The sequence below is a fragment of the Sinocyclocheilus grahami genome, unplaced genomic scaffold (assembly GCF_001515645.1).
Source record: "Sinocyclocheilus grahami isolate Dianchi unplaced genomic scaffold, SAMN03320097.WGS_v1.1 scaffold110.1, whole genome shotgun sequence".
In the NCBI taxonomy this organism is placed as follows: Eukaryota; Metazoa; Chordata; class Actinopteri; order Cypriniformes; family Cyprinidae; genus Sinocyclocheilus; species Sinocyclocheilus grahami.
In genome coordinates, this window is record NW_015505289.1 from 1,154,528 (window position 1) to 1,177,337 (window position 22,810).

General features: G+C 35.5%; 2 protein-coding genes across 2 annotated transcripts in view; both read right to left on the reverse strand.

The window, feature by feature from the left end:
* The window catches only part of LOC107589002 (membrane-associated phosphatidylinositol transfer protein 2-like), a gene marked incomplete at its 3' end in the record, with an annotated part of 42,677 nt that overhangs the window by 15,017 nt on the left and 4,850 nt on the right, over positions 1 to 22,810 (reverse strand). Inside the window, exon 2 of the mRNA XM_016277297.1 lies at positions 1,026 to 1,219. Within this exon, the coding sequence (XP_016132783.1) occupies positions 1,026 to 1,103 (78 nt within the window). The remainder of the gene's footprint in view (positions 1 to 1,025; positions 1,220 to 22,810) is intronic.
* Positions 22,049 to 22,810, reverse strand: part of LOC107589003 (M-phase phosphoprotein 9-like) — a 28,233-nt gene continuing 27,471 nt past the window's right edge. The window contains exon 21 of the mRNA XM_016277299.1: positions 22,049 to 22,078. Within this exon, the coding sequence (XP_016132785.1) occupies positions 22,049 to 22,078 (30 nt within the window). The remainder of the gene's footprint in view (positions 22,079 to 22,810) is intronic.

Genomic DNA, 22,810 nt, shown 5'->3' on the forward strand with positions numbered 1-22,810 from the left:
GCCATCCTTGGTTTTTGTGTTTCGTGGTCAAACATTATTGAAGTCAAAGTTTATATGTAGGGTTCTATGCGATCCCCACCCCCCCCTAAAATATGTTTCATTTTTCCCAAATTCCATTTTTTCCTATTTAATTTTTTTGGATTCCATTTTTTTTCGGTTTTATTTTTTTAGGGCTTCATTTTAAACGGACCCAAAAATTTAAATTCTGTCATCATTTACTCACCCTCCACTTGTTCCAGAGTTTCTCTCTTCTGTTGAGCACAAAAGAAGATATTTTTGAAGGATTTTGGTAACCAAACAGTTAACGGCAGCCATTGACTTCCATAGTATCTTAAAAAATGGAAGTCAATGGCTACCGTCAAGTGTTTGATGACAGAATGATGACATAATGTTCATTTTTGGGTAAAATATCCCTTTAATGGTTCAATTAAATGTTAATACATTAAAACCATGTCTAATTATTTGAAATCATGAAACTTATACAATTTAACAAAATTAGATTTTTAGGGCCCAATTAAATACATTTGATTTATTTTTTCTTAAATTCTGTTTTATTTTTACCAAATTTTTAAATGTTTAATTAAACTTTAATAATCAAAAAGCATGTTTAATTAATTGATTTTTATTTATTTTTTACAATAATAGGGCCCTATGAAATGTTTTGTTTTTCAGAAATTCTGTGTTGTGTATTTACATTGTTCTGGTAATTCCTGATATCATAGGGGTCTACCTTATATGACACATCTAAAGTCACAACATTTGATTTGGGATTTGGGATAATTGATATTTGTGATAATTGTAAGAATTGAATTTTCATAACTTACTTATTTAAAACCACTCTATGATTTCAAAAGACTTGGAATATAGCTCACAAGGTGTACAAACTACTTTTATGGAGATTTCTTATCCTTTTTGGAGCTTGACAGACGTGGTCATTAGGAACATTATTGTATGACAAAGTGACGATGAGTAATTAATGACAGAACTTTCGACTGCTTTAATGTAAGATAAAACCATGAGCAAACCTGAATCATGTAGAGTTGAGCGATGCGGTACTCCTCCACGCTCATGGGCATGGGGATGCGGTACTCTTTGATCAGCATGTTGGCCGTGGAGCGGGGCTGGGGCTGGAAACGCTCCGCTGGGTCAGGGCAAATCCACCAGGACGGCCCTTAGCTCGAGTGCATCAGAGAGAAGGAGTCCAGCTCATTTCTCAGACCTGGGCAGAAAACAAAGATAGACAGACAAATCAGACTTGAAAATCATCTTTGGACGTCCAGAGGAAAGCTTTTGAGATCTGAGGCATGACTATGGAGACTCAAACAAATGAATAAATATTGTGTTAATAAACCGCATACATTTAGCAAGGCTTGCTTAAGTGCTTAAAGAAAAGAAACCTAATTCAAGATATTTGCTCTAAAAACAAGTCCTGATATCTTGTGCAAGTTTGCTTCTTGACTAAATTTATCTTGCTTGAAGGATCCTGAGATATTTTTACAGTAATACTGATACAAAAATACTGATTAAGAAAATTACACCAGATTTTTAAAGTTTTTTTTTTTTTTTAAGTCATGCTCCGCAAAAACAGCAAAACGGCAGATTTGAGTTTTAGTTTTTATCTCAAGTGTTGCATAATGTGGTTCTCCAGTGAAAATATCTAAACATAATCAATCTTCATCATAAACCGCACAAGATTTGGCTAAATACCTAAAACAAAATAAGAGAGAAACTTACTTTAAGATATTTTGCTGAAAACAACCCCTAATATCAAGTGCAAGTTTGCTTCTTAAGTAAATTTATCTTGTTCTGAAGGATTTTGAGATATTTTGAGATATTTTTAGGGGGGAAAAAAGAGACAAAAATAATTTTGATTAAGAAAAAGACTACAGATGTGTTTTTAAAAGATGAATCACTTTTATTAGGTAAAGTGTCTTTTAAAAGCTGAAAAAAAAGCTTAAGATGCTGAAAAAAATGTTGAAATATGTTGAAAAAATGTTGAAATATGCTGCAATGGTCAAAGTGGTCTCTAGTCTCTTGCACAAATGCATCCATACACAGAAAAAAGCAATAGATCTAAGAATGTCCCAGAGATGCATACGGAGAACCAATGAATATATAAATAATAAAATAAAAACAATAATTTAGAGATTTTGTTTCTAACTCAAGTGTTGCATAGATTCTCTGAAAACAAGTCTTAATATCTTTTGCAAGCTTGCTTTTGGAGTAAATGTATCTTGTTTGAAGGAAGTTGAGATATTTTTTTACAGGAAAACAAGACAAAACTACTGATTAAGAAAATTACTCCAGATGCATTTTTAAAAGTTGAACTGCTTTTACCAAACAAATTGCTTGAGAAGCTAAAAGACTGCAATGAAAAACATGGATATATATATATATATATATATATATGTGACCCTGGACCACAAAAGAAGTCTTAAGTCACTGTGGTATATTTGTAGCAATAGCCAAAAATACATTGTATGGATCAAAAATATAATTTTATTTTACGCCAAAAATCATTAGGATATTAAGTAAAGATCATGTTCCATGAAGATATTTCCTACAGTAAATATATTAAAACTTAATTTTTGGTTCGTAATATGCATTGCCAAGAACTTCATTTGGACAACTTTAAAGGCAATTCTTTCAATATTTAGATTTTTTTGCACCCTCAGATTCCAGATTTTCAAATAGTTGTATCTCAGCCAAATATTGTCCAATTGTTCCATACATCAATGGAAAGCTTATTTATTCAGCTTTCAGATTATGTATAAATCTCAATTTCGAGAAATTGACCTTTATGGTTTGGGTCACATACACACACACACACACACACACACACACACATACATACATACATACATACATACATAGGTAGAAAAACACTGATAAAGTATCTTCAAACTAAAATGCTCATTAATAAACTCCATTTACAAAGTAGCACATTCTATATCACTTATTAGAAATAATTACTTCGAAAACATTACTTCTCATTACTTATTGGAAAACACTGGAAAAGCATCTTCAAACTGAAACGCATACAGTATTTAAAAACGGTGTATTTCTCTGTTTACAAAAGTAGCATATTCTAAATTGCATAACAGATGTTCTTTATAATCACACAGGCATTGTGTATTCAGACATAGTAGTCTCAAACACATGCAGCACAACCAACTTGCAATTAATAAATACAGTGTTACTGTACACCAGCAGTACTGTAATGGAATCCAACTGTCCAGGAATGCCATCTATGCAAACGACTTACAGAAGAAAACAAAACACAACACGAGGGGCCTTGCTTTGCCCTTCGGCTGCCTTAAGAAACGTAAATCCACCTGCTGATGACACAGAGGTCCGGCAGACACCGTAACTCTCCTGCGCTTCAACTGGGCGCGTCATATGACACAGGCCGCTTAATGTAAGACGGATTATCCGCAGACAACTTACCCAACTCTTCCCTGAGAGGTAAAGCTGAGTGCGTGTGTGCAGAAAGGTGAGCTGGTGTAAACACAGAAACCACAGGACTCATAAACAATCACTGGACATCAACCAAGCAACCATCTCAAGGTTCCCAAGACGGGCCATGTTAGGTGCAACAGCTGTTGGCACTATAAACAGCATCCGTGATGAACAATATCTAGCTATTTGGTCTATAAATAGCTGGAATGGCTTGGTTACGTCATGCACACTCGCAGTAAAAAGGTTTCGCTGTGATTGCGCTGTCTTGCCCCTGGTGAAAAGGAAGCATTCAACACAATTACAATAGATTGTCTGGACCCTCAACGAGTCTCTAAAAATAGCAACAATAATCAAAGGGTCACAAAAGGAAAGGCTAGAGACTAAACGAGTGTTTATCACCACTGCTTCATTCCAAGATACTCCAAAGCTTAGGTATTAATATAGGAAATTATAAGCAATAGTTCACCCAACATTGAAAACTGTCATTGTTTTCTAACCCTCATGTTGTTCCAAACCCGTATTTAATTTTTTATTACTAAATAAATAAATGTATATTTTAAGTGCACTACTGTTCAAATGTTGGAGATGAGTGCGATTTTTTTAAGTAATTATATTTTAATTCTGTACAGATGCATTAAATTGATGAAAAGTGACAGTAAAAGACATTTATAATGTTGCAAATCATTTCTATTTCAAATATGTTTTCTATTTCTATTTCAAAACATGCTGTTCTTTTGAACTTTCTTTTCAAGGAATCCTGAAAAAAAAAAACGTATCAGTTTCCACAAAAATATGAAGCAGCACAACTGTTTTCAACATTGATATTAATAATGAGAAATGTCTCTTGAGAAGAAAATCTGCATATTAGAATGATTTCTGAAGGATCATGTGACGCTGAAGACTGGAGTAATGATGCTGAAAATCAGCTTTGATCACAGGAATAAATTACATTTTTGAAGACAGTTATTTTACATTGCAATAATATTTCACAATATTACCGTTTTACTGTATTTTTGATAAAAAAAATGCAGCCTTGGTGAGACTTTAAAAAAACAACAACATACATATAGTGTACATTTAGAAATCCAAACATACACTGTATGTGATTTGATAAGATTACATTAAACAGTTTTAATAAATTATTAGTGTTATGAAATATTAACTTGTCTTTAAGTGTAGATGCTGAAGATCTAAATACAGTAAAAAAGTCACGCAGGTTTGAAATGAATCTAAATTAAGGAAATTAAATACAATAGTTAAGTGTTTTAGAAAGGATTTTCAACGTTAAAACAAAAGGCTAAAATTACTGCATTTATTCTCTGTTCACTTATAAATATCAGAATAGGGTTTTGTCATTCTTCCACAGGAAAGACAATAAAAGATCACAACTGGGCGGAATTATTGAGAGCAGTAATGGTCAGCAAAATGCAGCCTTGGTGAGACTTTAAAAAAACAACAACATACATATAGTGTACATTTAGAAATCCAAACATACACTGTATGTGATTTGATAAAGATTACATTAAACAGTTTTAATAAATTATTAGTGTTATGAAATATTAACTTGTAAGTGTAGATGCTGAAGATCTAAATACAGTAAAAAAGTCACGCAGGTTTGAAATGAATCTAAATTAAGGAAATTAAATACAATAGTTAAGTGTTTTAGAAAGGATTTTCAACGTTAAAACAAAAGGCTAAAATTACTGCATTTATTCTCTGTTCACTTATAAATATCAGAATAGGGTTTTGTCATTCTTCCACAGGAAAGACAATAAAAGATCACAACTGGGCGGAATTATTGAGAGCAGTAATGGTCAGCGCTGGTGAGTCACAGCTGCCACCACTGGTGCATTTTGGTCTTGAACTAGCTTCAGACAAAAAAATCGAGTAAAGAGCCATTGGCTCCTATAAGAAAAAAAACGTAGGCGCCAAATTATTTTTTAGGTGCCACAGAATAAACGTGTTTTATTCATTTTATTATTAGAATTTTTTTTTTTACATTTTAACATTTCAATCATACTGTTATGTGTTTATGTCTCATCTTTTCTTGACTTTATCAGCATTTTAATCCATCTTGTAGATGTCCTGGGAACTAAGTTTCACTTAAAGTGGGAACAAAATGTCTTTTCCAACTTATATATACAGTCACAAAGAATTGTTCATTACACAGAATCTGTACCAATATCATAGACCATAAGCATCACTTGGCCACTGAGTGTAGTTTGGGCTCCTCCTCAATGCATCCTGTAAATGTTGTCATACACTCTTAAAAACAAAGGTGCTTCATGATGCCATAGAAGAACCTTTTTTGTCTAAATGGTTTCATAAAGACCCTTTACGTTTCACAAAAGGTTCTGTGAAGAACCTTTTAAGCACCTTTATTTTTAAGAGTGTATTTCTTTCACACTTTCAGTCTGTATTTCTTAATTAGTAAAATGCAATTTTATAGGAGGAGTTGAATCATGTAGACAACAGGTTAAATAAAAATATGAATATGCAATAGCACATAGATATAGCAAAATGCTCCTCTTTATAGTTATTTTTCTAGCTGACTGATGAGCTTATGGACACCGAATGGTTATTCTGAGGTAAATGTATATTACGTTGCAATGTTCACAAGCTTTACACGTTTTCCGCAGTTTGAAACACTGAATGAGCTTTTACATGAGACATTTCAGTAAGTTGTACTGTAGGCTCTCTTATAAAATAGCCTACCATTTGATGTTAATTCATGTTCATTATGTACTATAGCAGTAAAGAGAAAGATTAAATGGGTTCACTTGCCGCTTGAACTGAGGCGCTAAAGCGATCGCGCCTGCCGCATTAAAGAGTGCCAAAATGGTATTTATTGTTTGAATTTCGTTATGAATTTGGAATAATTTTAAAGTTGGTACTTTGTTTATTAAAAAGTAACAAAGCTTTTTGCGATTACTGGACGGCAAGTGCGCTTCAAATAATATGAAGTTCACGCATAAACAGAACACCGCATAGACTAAGATTTTATAAGAAGCCATATTAGTAATGCTTATAAACGAGAATTGTTACCGATATTGCCAATATCCACACAGCTGACAGCTTTACCTGTTGTAGCTTGTTCAAGTTGTGCATGAAATAGACGCTGCTTTTTTCTGCACTTTCACTTCGCACGTCTCCGTCACTTCGATCTCTCTCGTGCTGCACAACTGAGCTGCGTTTAACAGGTGTGCGTTAGCGCTGCTGTGCTGCAGAGACGAGGACTGTTTCAAACTCTTTTTTCCACTAAAACTTTCATGCACATCGTCTCCGTTTAATACGTGAACATAACAAAAGATGTGATCGCAAATCAATCAGGGAAAAAGGTTAAGTTATAACGTAAATATATATAGTCGCCAGTGGTGACCTCAGCAAAAACTTCACTCGCAAATTAATATTTTTGGTCGCAAATGCGACCGTTTTAGTCGCAGTCTGGAGCCCTGCCCAGAGCATCGCAGCTACTCCAGGCTTGTGGCTAGACCTGAAATATCAGACAAATGCATTAAGACACCATCATGAAGGCCGGAGACATTCTGCTGCATGCCAGACACTACAATACCGACACAGCTGCTCCTTGAACAGACATCTACCTAGTCTTCAAAAGACATTACAGATGAAAACTTCACTCCCACTGAAACCAGTCTGTCCTGAAGCCACAGCGCTGCCATCAACTGTCGTGGCGTTTTACAACAAAACACAAGCGCTATGGGACTTGTTTGTGTCAGACGTGTCGCGAAACACCGACATATGTACCTACTGAGAGGGATTTCAGCGCATTATTTTTCTATTTCTCACCAGCTGGTTAAAATGATGCCGTACTATGAGCATGTGTTGCCAAAATAAACACAATTCTCTAGAACTGCATCAGATGCAGTTTTCCATAATTATGTTTAGGAAGGTTTCTAAAAATTCCTCCCGTTGGCAAGTGTCTACAGTGCCTATAAGAGAACAGTTCCCTACTGAGAACGCTTTCCCAGGACCTGTGTGCCCAAACAAACGGACACCACAACCCCATATCTTTTTTAAGCACATCTCAGACACAGAATGCAAAATACGGGAGCATGCAAGTGATTTAAAGGAGTGCAATAGCATTTAATAGTGTGTTAATTAGATAAGAAATGGAAAAAGTAATTGCTTGTTTGTGTCAAGTGTCCACATGGTAATAAGGCATATCATCATTTCAATGTGTCGCATTTCAACAGACATTTGACACTTATAGAACCTGCTTTGTATGTAAATATAAAAATACGAGGAAATACAGCCCTACAAAACATCACCGTTAACCATTTCCTTCTTGAAATTAAGATTTTTCCTCACCTCAACCTCCATCTTAATACGTCAAGGCGTGTATCAGTTTAACTGCGAGGTGAGGTGAGGCTATTTGAGTCTTGAAATGCCCCAATCACAGCCGAGACATGCATGTGAAAATACTGTGGGATTGATGAGCATTCCATTAGAGACTCGGATCAAAAACAGGAAAACACAGCATGCAGCCCTCTGTCCCCTCCAAAAAACACCTGTTTACCAGTTGCGTCGAGTACCAGGTGCCGAGATTCAAGACATTTATCCAAGCATAGACGTTTTACCTGTTAGATGGCGCTTATCATGCTGTCTTTCCAACTGATCCGATCAATGGACCGAAAGCAGGCGGTCCACGTCTCATTCCCAAGCACAAGCATTCTAGCATCCTGCCACCATTGCTGTGCTGTTTTATGTTCTGGTATGAACGAAGACGTCATCAAACGCTGCCAGTTAAATCATTGGGGGGAAAAAAAAATTCTCTCTTTTTTTTTTTTTTTTTTATCTTCACACTTGCAACCTTTTTCCGCTGCCGTCTCGCCTGTATCCACCTCTTGTGAGGTTATAAAGCTCTGTTGCCATGGAAATGCAAAAGGCTGTTACGGGATTGGCTGGGGTTGGTGTGATGAAGGCGGTCCTCTCGTGAATGGTCCCGCCCCCTCCTGCTTGCATTCGCTCTCCCAGACTGACTGATAGCGATTCGATTCAGTCAGGGGAGAGGAGAGGAACATTTGCAGCTTAATATGAGCGCAGGTCTGTCAATAAGCATTACGCAGCATCAATGGAATAAAAGAAAATTCATGAGAATAGACTCAAGCCTGCAGACTTCTTTTGCCATTCCTGCACTGATTTTGGAGGGAAATGTACGGAGTTCTAAGGAACAAATGTAAACACGGTGAGGTAAATATATAAAACATGCATTGAATTCCTGCACTGATTTTGGAGAGAAATCTGTGTAGCAAATTTAATCACGCTGAGGTAAACATTTAAAACACTGCAGAGTACTACACTAATTTGTAACTGAAAGCATGATTAAATTAGGCAAAATATTTATAAACACTGTTGACGAATTACAGCTCATTTTTATGGAATTCTGCAGGCACTGATCCCGACCTGCCAGTAACTTATGTACTTCAATGCTTATATTCAATTATTCTAACATAGACTATGGCATCATTCCAATTTGCCTACTATTCATCCTAAATATTATGAACGTATACATGCTTTTTGAGCTAACATTACCCACAAATAATAATCAAGATGGATTTTTAATGGCAAACATCAATATCTAGATGGGAGGCAGTGAACTTTAGTGAATTTTAAAGACAATTTTACATGCATCTAAATATGTCCTAATTAAATAATCTAGGCTATATCTGCATTATATCGCCATCCTGCACTCTAAATATCAGCATCAGCCATCGAAAAACCCTTACTGATCGACAACTACCCACAATCCCTTGCACTACAGAAGTATGCCGGTTAACTTTCGACATGTCCAGAACAGAAAAATGATGAGGCATGTCTTACAACACTTAGAATGTACTATCTTACTAGTAAAGCACATTCTTCTATTGCGCAGTAAAATAATGTGAATTGTAACGCAGCCAAAGATAAAAAAAAATATGTAAAAAGTGATCTCATCTTATATTTTCCCCCCCATATTTTCCACTAGGAAAAATATATACCACATATAGCTAATATTAATTGCAAAAGATATCTGGACATCTGCCATCTGTCTGGTTTGCTCTCAAGAACAGTGTGTTCTTGTGTTTAATCTAACTACAGACATTAATGGCCTATTTGATTTATGTTTAAAAAAAAGCTTCAACTTGCAAATACACAGTTTCTCAGCTAGTTCTGTTATTAATCTTTCAAAAATGACTTTCAAATGATTATTTGTATGTACCAAAAATTAACACGTTCCGTGAAGGTGTATTGCACTGGAAATACTTACATAATCATATGTGGTACCGCAATTCACGTCAATGAAAACTATCAATGATGAATATTAGCTCACTGATGCCACACCACGGTTCCCGGAAACACATCAACCTCTCAGATTAATAGACTTAAACAGTGCTAATGTGAGGTCGGCCCGTAGATTAGATATGTGTGACATTTCATATGGCGCTGCCTTAAGCTCTGCAGGGACGCTAAGAGCTCTTTATTGATTTCTTTAAGGTTGGCGTGCAGCACAATTGGGCATCTCGATGCGGTGTACAATTACGACAACGCATCAGGTTAGTTATTCAGCACAGCACTTCCAGACGTCCGATTTCATACTAAATGCCTACAGGAGGGAAATTGAAAACAATGATGATGTAGCTCATTTTATCTGGCATTAAACTATTAAACACTGTTTGAGTAATTATTTGGAATCTCTTGAAGTAATTGTTACATGCCATTATTTTAATTGTTTCATATTTTACGTTTTCTTTCATATTTGCACTACGGTTCCAAATTCTGGTGCCTTTTAAGAAATGAATACTCTTTTTTCATCAAGGATGCATTAAATTGATCAAAAGTGACAATAAAGACTTTTATAATGTCACAAAAAAATTCTAATAAATGCTGTTCTTTTGAACTTTCTATTCATCAAAGAAAGAATTAATCACGGTTTCCACAGAAATCTGAAGCGGCACAACTGTTTTCAACTGATGATAACCAGAAATGTTTCTTGAGCATCAAATCAGCATATTAGAATGATTTCTGAAGGATCATGTGACACTGAAGACTGGAGGAATGATGCTCTGCATCACAGGAATAAATTACATTTTACAATATATTCAATTAGAAAACAGTTACTTGAAATTGTTAAAATATTTTATGTTTTTACTGTGTTTCTGACCAAACTTTTAACGGTTAATTAAATGAGAAAAAAAAGATAATACCATTGTTTTAATTGGTAAATAATATACTTTAAGTTGATATTATTATTATTATTGGACTTGACTTGTTCATGGAAAATTGTGTCATTCAGAAGCATTTAAAAACGCTAGTCGCTAATGAGTTGTAAGACAAGGACGGATCACAAAATCAATTTAATGACACTCAACAACACTTTACAATAAGGTCCCATTAGTTAACAACAGTTAGAGCATTAACCAACATTAACTAACAATAAGCAGTGTTTCCCCTAGATTTACGGCGGCGTAAAGTTTTTTTTCTGTTTTAATGTTTCTGGACTCATTTTTAATGGCTAAATTAAATTGTATTATTAAAAAAACATGTCTAATTAATTCAAATCATGAAACTTAAACAATTTAACATCAATTTACCAAAAGTTTAACAAAAATTACATGTATAGGGCCCTATGAAATGTTTTATTTTTTCCAACCTTATGTTTTATTGTTACCAAATTCTGTGTTTTAACATGTCTCATTATTTGAAAGCATAAAAACACGTTTCATTTATTCTTATAATAGCCTAATGATTTTCTTCCTTAGAAATTCTGTTTTATGAAAAAAAAAATATTACATTTAATATTACAATTAAAACATTCAAGATATATTATATTATTATTGCTTAAAAATAAGGTTTTAATAATTTTAGTAGTAGTAGTAGCCTATTACGTACATTCTACTGAACAATAGTAATATATATCTGCTGCAATGTCTTCAAGTTAAACCAAACTTTTATGTTGACGGGTTGCCGTGAATACCTTTACATTTCTGTGTGTATATGATATGAGGATAGTTTACTCAAATGAAACGGTCAAATGCTCATAAAGTGACTCATAGAGCAGTTCTGGAGATGTTGTTTATGTATTTATGTCCTCATTCAGTACGAGTAGTACACAAAACCGCGCATCTGCTCCATTCATTAGCACATAGACACACAGAATTCATATTTAAATAGTCGTTTTGCGGCTTAATATTTACAAATACTAGTGGGAGTGGGAGTGTACTCCCTTGTGTGTGCACATCGGGGCGGAACTCCGCTGTGCGCGATTCAGAGAGCGCGACCATGTAACAGACAGAAATGACATGCCGTCGTGTAAATAAGATAAATAACATAAGGCTATTTAGTTTGTTTAATAAAAGAATAAGGTATAGACCTGTTCTATAGGAAAAGTAACTTTAAATGACTTCTGTTGTGATCTGGCACTATACAGAAAATAAAATTAAATAAAATTTACTTGACCTTCAAGGGGAGGCGGGCCACCCCCCTAATATAATGGCAGGGGAAACACTGATAAGCAATACATTTGTTACAGTATTTATTAATCTTTTTTAACATCAGTTAATAAAAAAAACTGTTCATTGTTAGTTCATGTTAACACAGGTTTATTAAAGGGGTCATATGATGCGATTTCAATTTTTCCTTTCTCTTTGGAGTGTTACAAGCTCTTGGTGCATAAAGAAGATCTGTAAGGTTGCAAAGACTAAAGTCTCAAATCCAAAGAGATATTCTTTATAAAAGTTAAGAGTCAGCCACGCCTACCTAAAACGGCTCGTTCTAACACGCCCCCACATGTCTACGTCACAATGTGGTAAGATTTGCATAACGCCGCCCAAATGTTCACGCAATGAAAGAAGGTGTAACTTTTATTCTCGCTGTAGTATTGTTGCTGGCGCAATGTCGTGAAGGCGCTGTGTGTTTCATTGTGAAAGCGAAACTACTTTGTTTGGTCTTCCAAAAGAGGACACGACTAGAAATCAGTGGTTAAGTTGTATTTACAACACTGTTCCAGAACACTTCAACCCAAATATTCAGATGTGTGCAGCACATTTTATGGAGGACTGTTTCCTGATCCTGGGAGAGTAGACTACAATGCCGGCTGTTCTGATTCACAGACTGTAAGTACGTTTTCGTGTAAAGGATTTGCCACTGATGATTCAAACGCGAGCTTTGAGCAGTGTAGAGTAGCACTTGTTTGTCATTTCTCCGATCACAAATGCAAACATGGTTTTATGTTTACGCCGTGCGGTGCGATGCAATGCTACATGTAAAAAGACAGTATAAGTCATTATAATCCGTAATTATGTCCCCACTGGATGCAACAAATGCCTCGTTTGTAATGGGTTTTCATGTTTTTGAATCGTCGCTCCGGCCGGACACAGCATCACAGTATAGTAAGGGGCGTAACATTTCAGTCACACGCTTGAGGTATTCGGCCAATCACAACGCACTGGATAGCTGGCCAAACAGAGCAAACCTCGCTTTTCAGACTGATGAGCTTTGTAAAAATCGATGCGTTTCAGAAAGGCGGGGCATAGAGGAGAAACAATAATGTACAGTATGTGGAAAATAATGTGTTTTTTTAACTTTAAACTGCATAAACACATTTCATTACACCAAATACACAAAATAAATGTTATTTTTAGCAACATCATATGACCCCTTTATATAATATCAACAGATACAACTTTTGTTTTTAATAATGCATTACTAAATGTTGAAATTAACATTAACTAAGATTATTAAATGCTTTAAAAGTATTTTTCATTGTTAATGTTATTTAATGTTAACAAAAAAAAACTTACTGTAAATGGCTTCCAATCATTACAAATTCATCACAATTATATTTAATAGGCCTACATATCATCTATCCCAGCAACTACCATAAAATCTTTTCACCAGTCACTTCTCTAAGTTCAGAGGCGACGGCATCAATCAAAGTGGGCGTGGCCTCAGAGCGCCACACACGGCCCAATACCAATAGTGTCTGGACGGGCTCGAAGCACAAAAAGTGAAAAATACACAGTTGCTTCTCGCAGCATTAATGGCACGCCGCTCGGAGTCGCAATGACACAATCCCCCCCTTACCAAGATTAGGCATCTATTAAGACCAACTGGTCATTTCCTGATTGCATTCATTAATAATGGTGTTCTGCTTTGTGAAGAATGGCTATTGCCCACACACAAACCAAAACCTGAAGAACTGATGTCACAAAAGAGGTTGCAGCAGGTAGGTCCATACTAACAGAGTGGTCCTTTCAGTGTATTGCCTTTCCGAGTCTATTACTGTAAGTGGGGCGGACAAACACTATTAAAATTTCAAAAGACAGTGACGTTTGGCTATGCCGTCACAAGCGGCATGAGCGCAATAACACTTGGGGATAGTACTATGCAACTTTTCCATTTGTGAAATTGGGACGAGGTCAGCGGCTGGATCATTTCAGCACATACAGAGGCTTCTGATGGTGTCAGCCAACATGTTTGAAGGGATAGTGCACCCTATAATGAAATTCATTCAATATTTGCTCACCATCATGTCAATCCAAACCCATTTGAGTATCTTCATCTATTGCTTTCATATACAACACCAGTTGGTGACCATGTCTCTCAAAACTATTTAAAAAATACAAAAGTTCATATGGCATGTAGGCTACACCATATTCAAAGACATATAATAGCTTAGTATGAGAAACAGACCAAAATAAAGTCATTGTTTGCTTCATATTTGAATGGATCGATATTAGCATTGAGAGCTACAGAATTTAAGTCAGTAATGACAAACATTTCCAGTCTGTTCATCACACAAAACGTGACTTCAGAAGACTTAAAAGATAACGCGCTAGAAACACAGTGCTCTTTTTTGGAGCCTGACAGAGACGGTCACTATTGACTACTATCAGTATAGTGTTAATTTTGTCAGCTATTTTCAATTTTAGTCTTAGTCTTAGTCCTGTGTTAAAATGTCCTTGTTAGTTTTTATCATATTTAGTCAACCTTATCCTATTTAGTTTTAGTCAAGTTTTAGGGTGCTTTCACACCTGGCCTGTTGTTTCGGAACCTGGCGCGTTTCCCCCCTTAGCTCGGTTCGTTTGGGCATATGTGAACACGGCAATCGCGCTCGGATCCGCGCCAAAACAATCGGTCTGAGATCGCCTGAACGAGGTGGTCTCGACTCGATTGAAAACGAACTCTGGAGCGGTTCGGTTGTAGTGAGAAAGCAATCCGATCTAATGGACCAACGAACCAGGCTATATCACAATGTATAATGGGTAATTACGTAAGTTCCGTGAAAAACATTAGCTTTGTTGTTTTGCTAATACTTAATACCTGTGAATGTCTGTGGGTGAGCACGTCTTTGCCATTCAAAATAAAAAAAGCGCACTTTTTCATTTTATAATGCCATCTTAATGCTCTTCTTCCTAGTAGGTGCATTTTAAAAATGTTTTCCCGATGAATCCTGGACTCCTGCTCAAAATGATAAATTAATATAAGGACAGCTACAAAAAAAAAAAAAAAAAAAAAGCTGTTGTCGTTCCATCCTGACGGATGACAGCCGTGACAGCTAAGTGGAATCCCGGAAAATAAACCGTGGAACTTTGACCAATGAGACAACCGTTTACTCGCGCGTGACTTGTATTAAAGCAGCAATATGTAACTTTTTCTGTGTTCAAAATGTGCAAAATTTATATAATGAGCGAGTACATCATGAATTTATCTTCCAAACCTCATTTTTGTCTTATTCCGAGTCACTACGGTACACTTATAATAAGTACTTATATCTGGACTGTTGTAGCCTGGTCGGGTCGTCACCGCTGCGGAGTAACACATACCTGCGTGAATCGCCAGAGACATAAACTTAGAGAAGTAGCTCCGGTTGGAATGTTCTTCTGCGGGATGTGTGCAGTGTTCAGTTTATTAACTGCTAGAGTGCCAAAAGTTACATTGTGCTGCTTTAACAAATTTGATCCGTTTAGAAACTTTGCCATGTGAAAGCGAACCGCACCAAGAATAAAAAGCAACATTGTATTAATTTGAACCCCTGTTTCGGAACAAAGCAATCGATCTACAGGTGTGAAAGCACTCTACGTCAACTAAAAGTCTCAACATTTTACTCTAGTTTTAGTCCAAGAAAACCTAAAGTATTTTAGTCTAGTTTTAGTCAATGAAAACTTGACATTTTAGCAATAAGATTATTATTAATTAACCGTACAGCAGTATTAATTATGGCAGCCATTTTTTATTTAGTCTTAGTCTTACTCAAATGTACATTTTAGTTGTCATATTTAGAAAACCTTGTCCTGTTTTTGTTTATTCAATGAAATGTATGAGCATTTTAGTCAAGTTTTAGTCAATGAAATCTTAGTCACATTTTCTTCATTCTGTATAATGGTTAAACTAATAAAAATAATTTTTTCTCAAAATTATAATCATAATGAATGTTGTCATTTGAGAAATTTCCTTTTGCATTTCAGACATTGCACTTTCACCAGTAAGCACAAATCCAATAGAATGTGGACTCATACACATGGTTTATTTTACATCATCTAGTGTACTGATTTATTATAGGCTTTTTATTATATAAATATTACGTAAGTTCCGTGAAAAGCATTAGCTTTGTTGTTTTGCTAATACTTCAAAATTAACCTGTGAATGTCTGTGGGTGAGCACGTTTTCGCCATTCAAAATAAAAAGCGCACTTTTTCATTTTATAATGCCGTCTTAATGCTCTTCTTCCTAGTAGGTGCATTTTAAAAATGTTTTCCCGATGAATCCTGGACTCCTGCTCAAAATGATAAATTAATATAAGGACAGCTAAAACAAGAAAAAAAAAAAAAAAAAGCTGTTGTCGTTCCATCCTGACGGATGACAGCCGTGACAGCTAAGTGGAATCCCGGAAAATAAACCGTGGAACTTTGACCAATGAGACAACCGTTTACTCGCGCGTGACTTGTATTAAAGCAGCAATATGTAACTTTTTCTGTGTTCAAAATGTGCAAAATTTATATAATGAGCGAGTACATCATGAATTTATCTTCCAAACCTCATTTTTGTCTTATTCCGAGTCACTACGGTACACTTATAATAAGTACTTATATCTGGACTGTTGTAGCCTGGTCGGGTCGTCACCGCTGCGGAGTAACACATACCTGCGTGAATCGCCAGAGACATAAACTTAGAGAAGTAGCTCCGGTTGGAATGTTCTTCTGCGGGATGTGTGCAGTGTTCAGTTTATTAACTGCTAGAGTGCCAAAAGTTACATTGTGCTGCTTTAACAAATTTGATCCGTTTAGAAACTTTGCCATGTGAAAGCGAACCGCACCAAGAATAAAAAGCAACATTGTATTAATTTGAACCCCTGTTTCGGAACAAAGCAATCGATCTACAGGTGTGAAAGCACTCTACGTCAACTAAAAGTCTCAACATTTTACTCTAGTTTTAGTCCAAGAAAACCTAAAGTATTTTAGTCTAGTTTTAGTCAATGAAAACTTGACATTTTAGCAATAAGATTATTATTAATTAACCGTACAGCAGTATTAATTATGGCAGCCATTTTTTATTTAGTCTTAGTCTTACTCAAATGTACATTTTAGTTGTCATATTTAGAAAACCTTGTCCTGTTTTTGTTTATTCAATGAAATGTATGAGCATTTTAGTCAAGTTTTAGTCAATGAAATCTTAGTCACATTTTCTTCATTCTGTATAATGGTTAAACTGATAAAAATAATTTTTTCTCAAAATTATAATCATAATGAATGTTGTCATTTGAGAAATTTCCTTTTGCATTTCAGACATTGCACTTTCACCAGTAAGCACAAATCCAATAGAATGTGGACTCATACACATGGTTTATTTTACATCATCTAGTGTACTGATTTATTATAGGCTTTTTATTATATAAATGAATACCAAAGACTTATGCAATCTCTCTGTCTACATTATGAAAACAGCTAAAAACAAACAAAAAATATTATAACAGTGAAATTCCAAGTAATTCCACTAATTCCAAACTGCAATAGCCTATTTCCCTATTAAAACAACAGCGGTTGAGTAAGTGCATTTATTCAGCGACCACACCCGCAAACAATACAGTCAAGATCTCATGACACAACAGAAAAAAGAGCTCCATGATTGAACATCCTTCAAAATTCCACCACTGAATAAAAAATGTAATTGCGACTTTTTTATATCACAATTCTGACTATTTGTCTCGCAATTGCGAGTTTACATCTTGCAATTCTGACTTTTTTCTCAGAATTGCAAGATACAAACACGAAATTGTGAGTCATAAAGTCAAAATCGCAAGACATAAACTCGCAACTGACAGTTATAAAGTCAGAATTGAGAGATATAACTTGCAATTGTGAGAAATAAAGTCAGAATTGCGATAAATAAATAGAGATATAAACTCACAATTCTGACTTTTCCCCTCACAATTCTTCTTTTGTCAGAATTGTGAGATATAAACTCAATTCTGAATTAAGTTCAATTCTGAGGAAAAAATACTATTTTCTTACAGTTTCTTACAGAGTTTATATCTTGCGATTCTGAGAAAAGTCACAATTGCAAGATTATGAGGAAAAAGTCAGAATTGTGAATTTTTCACAATTATATTTTTCATAACACGCAATCGCAAGTTATAAAGTCAGTTATATCTCACAATTCTGACTCTATACCACAAAGTTGCGAGTTATAAACAATTCTGAGAAAAAAGTCAGAATTGCGAGACATAAATTTACAATTACCTTTTTTATTTTTATTAAGTGGCGGAAACATGCTTCCATAGAAAAGACATGAGGGTGATTAGTTTTCAACTATTCCATTAGGATCCCATGAACATTCTGGTTACGGTTCCTCTTCCAAACCATCTAAAACAGGTCTAGAACACAGATGTCGTTGCCCTCGTCAACTGCGGGAATCAACTCTTCCAGATCAGCTGAGCTGACTAATGAGAAGAACAGGGAATATCGCAAGACAAACTCGCAACTGACAGTTATAAAGTCAGAATTGTGAGATACAACTTGCAATTGTGAGAAATAAAGTCAGAATTGCGATAAATAAATAGAGATATAAACTCACAATTCTGAATTAAGTTCAATTCTGAGGAAAAAATACTATTTTCTTACAGTTTCTTACAGAGTTTATATCTCGCGATTCTGAGAAAAGTCACAATTGCAAGATTATGAGGAAAAAGTCAGAATTGTGAATTTTTCACAATTATATTTTTCATAACACGCAATCGCAAGTTATAAAGTCAGTTATATCTCACAATTCTGACTCTATACCACAAAGTTGCGAGTTATAAACAATTCTGAGAAAAAAGTCAGAATTGCGAGACATAAATTTACAATTACCTTTTTTATTTTTATTAAGTGGCGGAAACATGCTTCCATAGAAAAGACATGAGGGTGATTAGTTTTCAACTATTCCATTAGGATCCCATGAACATTCTGGTTACGGTTCCTCTTCCAAACCATCTAAAACAGGTCTAGAACACAGATGTCGTTGCCCTCGTCAACTGCGGGAATCAACTCTTCCAGATCAGCTGAGCTGACTAATGAGAAGAACAGGGAATAGAGACGTCGATGAAGATGCTATGGTTATTTGTAACTTTCCATAAGTTATATAAAGACACCCAAGCATATGCCCACACAGCTCTTCTGCCAACACCAACACACTTCCTGCTACAGTACGCTTATTAACGAGCACAATGGGTATATTTGGGACGCATCAGTGCTGGAATGACTGATGGGCTGATTTTCCCCGACAAATACTCGAGGAGATCCGGAACAAGCTATGCTAAACATGATACAAAGCACACAACCCTAAACACGTCATTTATTAATGGTCTCACCTGAGAGATATACAGTGTCTGGAGACCAGAGGGTCGAGTGTCTCCGTTATGCTCTCGGCCCGCTCGAGGGAAAAGTGCTACTGTTACACAGGTTAACGGATTCCAGTGCATGTGAACGACTGCCAGTCATATCAGGCATGTGAACACGAATGCAAGATTTTGCTTTTGCATTCATTCATTCTAAAGAAATTATGGTACTGTCCATGCAATGTAATAAACAAGTTAACCCACTATGGCACAAAAGAAAACTCTAGAAAAACGGTTTACACTGAAAATAGTCTCGCAGATGTGCATTTAAAGCTAACTGAAATATGAGCAATTTATGTTGTGCAGACACAGTTTAAGAGCAGGTTTATGGTTAAGCAATGTTGCAAAAAAATAGCATAAATTAAAAAAAAATAATAATAATAACATAAAAATCTATTTATGTACATTAGAGAGGCTTCATGTCAAAACATGTAAGACTAATTCACCATGGGTTCCCTCGAGATTTTCTTATGGGTTTTTATAATGGGGGTTTTCAATTTATGAGTAAAATAAGGTCCGTGGTAAATATAAACTGACAATACTTGGACGTTTTGCGCTACAACGCAAATTGCACACACCCATACTGAAAATGCACATTTTAAAAAATTTATGTTTGTAATAACAACCCTCTACGCACACCTTGGCAATATAATCGCCATTGAACTTATTTCCGCTCGGCTGCTTCACATGGCTGCTTACACGCACGTGCAGCGGATAAAATAACAGAGACAGAGATAATATCTCCTCCATCTCCGCCAAAAAAAAGTTAAAATCTGCAGAATGGGAATACATCTGATATTAAAAAAAACGAACGCAGCGTTGTCCTTGAGGACGAATCCAATTTGCAAAAAATGTTGACGCAAAGTGGCTGCAAAAGCAGGCAATACATCCAAAATCTTCACTCATATTCGCGTAATGTGTCGCATTAATAACAAGTTATAAGTTAAGGCCGTATGATTTCCGTGAAGCAGAGGGAATCCCGGTGCAGTCGTGAACATGGAATTTCCAGTATAACGAGGATGTCACGTAAAACACGCAATCTGATGGAAGGATAAATCAAAAGTAGATATGATATGTGTCTGTGAATATTTATGCGCAAAGAGACAGCTTTTAATCTACTTGTTTCTGCATGTCTCTGAGTGGCGCTGTTTTATCTACTGCAAATACGCATGACGCTAATGGTGTGTTCAGCGTCTACATAAACATGAACATCAGCAGAGCTGCTCTGAGAGAAAACGTAAATAAATATTTCCTAGTTTTATTTGAGAAAAACCATTGTCAAATACACTCTGAAACTCAAAGGTCCGCTTACAACCTGTCAAAATAAACGTTCGATTTAATTTGAAATTATGACAGAAATATATTAGCATTGTACAATGTACTTCAAAGTTATAATAACAACAATAATAATATTCCTTATAATAAAATGTAAACATTGTTTTCAAGGAATATCATGTTTGTCCATGTTTTAACTTTGCCAAAAATAAAAGGAGTTGTATATTTTCATTTGATAACATTTTAAAACATTAATTAAAATGTTAAAGTGTGATATAGATATACATAAGGTGTACAGCTTTATTTTTTTATTGTTTTTTAAATGTATTTATTTTATTTTGCAGAAGGGAGACGTCAATACTTTCATTAAAATGGTTTCAAGTTTGTTGTAATAAAGGATTTGTTCACTCAAATAACTTGTTCTTGTTCTTTCAAGAGTCATTGTTACTGATAACAATGATAGTTTAATATATACCGTGATATTTTCTGAGACTAGTATCATACCGTGAAAATCTCATACCGTTACAACCCTATGTACAATAAAACATCCAAGTATCATCAAGTCATGTTTACCACAGACCTTATTCTACTAGAAAACCCCAATTAAAAAACCCATAGGAAAATCTGGAGGGAACCCAATGGCGAAATAGTCTTCTGGGTTTTGATGTCAAGGCTGCAGCTCTCTATTACATTTTGTTCACATATCAGCTGCTTTCTAAAGTCTTTTCTTTTTAACTTGCACTCTAAAAAAAAAAGGTACAAAAGCTGTCAATAAGGCAGTACCTTTGCAAAAAGTAACATCTTTGCACCATATTTATCCCTAAATGGTGCATATTGGTACATACTGGTCTCTAAATGTATATATTAGAAAGGGTACCGCCCCAGTGACAACTTTTTAAACTTTTTAAACTTTTAAGTATTATATAAAATGCAAGGCTGGTTTTGCTATGATTTGGAACCAGACTTATTCATTTAATCATCTTTTCAAGTATTAAAGTATACGGAGTTGATTATCAAAAACAGTCATTTCTACAATACATGCTTATTTAATATATAAAACCATTTTTGGGTTGAATTTCCAGCAAAGATATCCATATTCTAATATATATAGTTATTGTTACGGATGTAACGATTAACCGCGAGCCGGTTGAAAATCGATTCAAATACGTGACGATTCAAATCGGTTAAGATGCTAAACAAATCGCGATTCATTTAGGGGTAGGAGTTTATATGAATGCATGTCCGAGGGGAACTTACTGTCTTTAGACCAGACGACGCTTCATCATTCATGTAGCATTTTATTGTTATGTCAGACCATTAAGACATATGCATTACATTGACTGGTTCACCAGTTGTATGTATCATATTTTATGTTCACCTGCGAATACAATTAGCTTTCCTGCTGTTAACAGGACATAGTGTTTAACTAATCACCTAACGTTATCTGAACAATCGGACCAGTGCTGCTTCCTCAATAAAGTTTATCATTCTCACGTGTTTTAAGCCTTGTCAGTTTAAATATTAAAGTGTTTAAGCCATTCAAGCATGAGACAGCACGGAATAGATTTCACTGCGGTATTTACACGCTGTGATAGACCTTTTCTGAAAGAGATTTAAATGTGGTACTCAGGCGTTGTGATAGATCATTTCTGTTCGCGCCGGCGGCGCTGCACACACACACAAAGCCACAGCTCGGCTCGGACAGCACGTGAGTAGGCTACCAAATTGAGCCTTCTGTCGGGCCTTCATCAGCAAATGCACACAAAGCACGTCGGAATGACAGTGTTGAGGAGTATCCACGTAAACGAGTATTGTTTCCGATCCGCACTTTACCGGTGCGGTTTCTTCAACCCCTAATACTGCTCGGTCCCATCGCCGTATCGGCTCAAATGCATAGGCAATTGCACTTATTATGGACTTAACAGTGCATTCAATGTAATCTCCCTCCATTTCAAAACAAGCATGTGTTTAAAATAAAGAAATGCTTATATTACTTCACTGGTCATCGGAGCGAACCAACCCCGTGACGTTACACGCGGTGGTACTGCAAGATGGCGGCGCCCTTGCTCTAAAAGCTATAACAAAACAGCCTTTTTTCTTTAAAATGGTTACATTAATCATGTTTGTTATATATTTTTTAATCAAAGTGGAAATCACTTTACTAAATAATGTAAACTTGACTGACTGCTTCATTTCCACTTT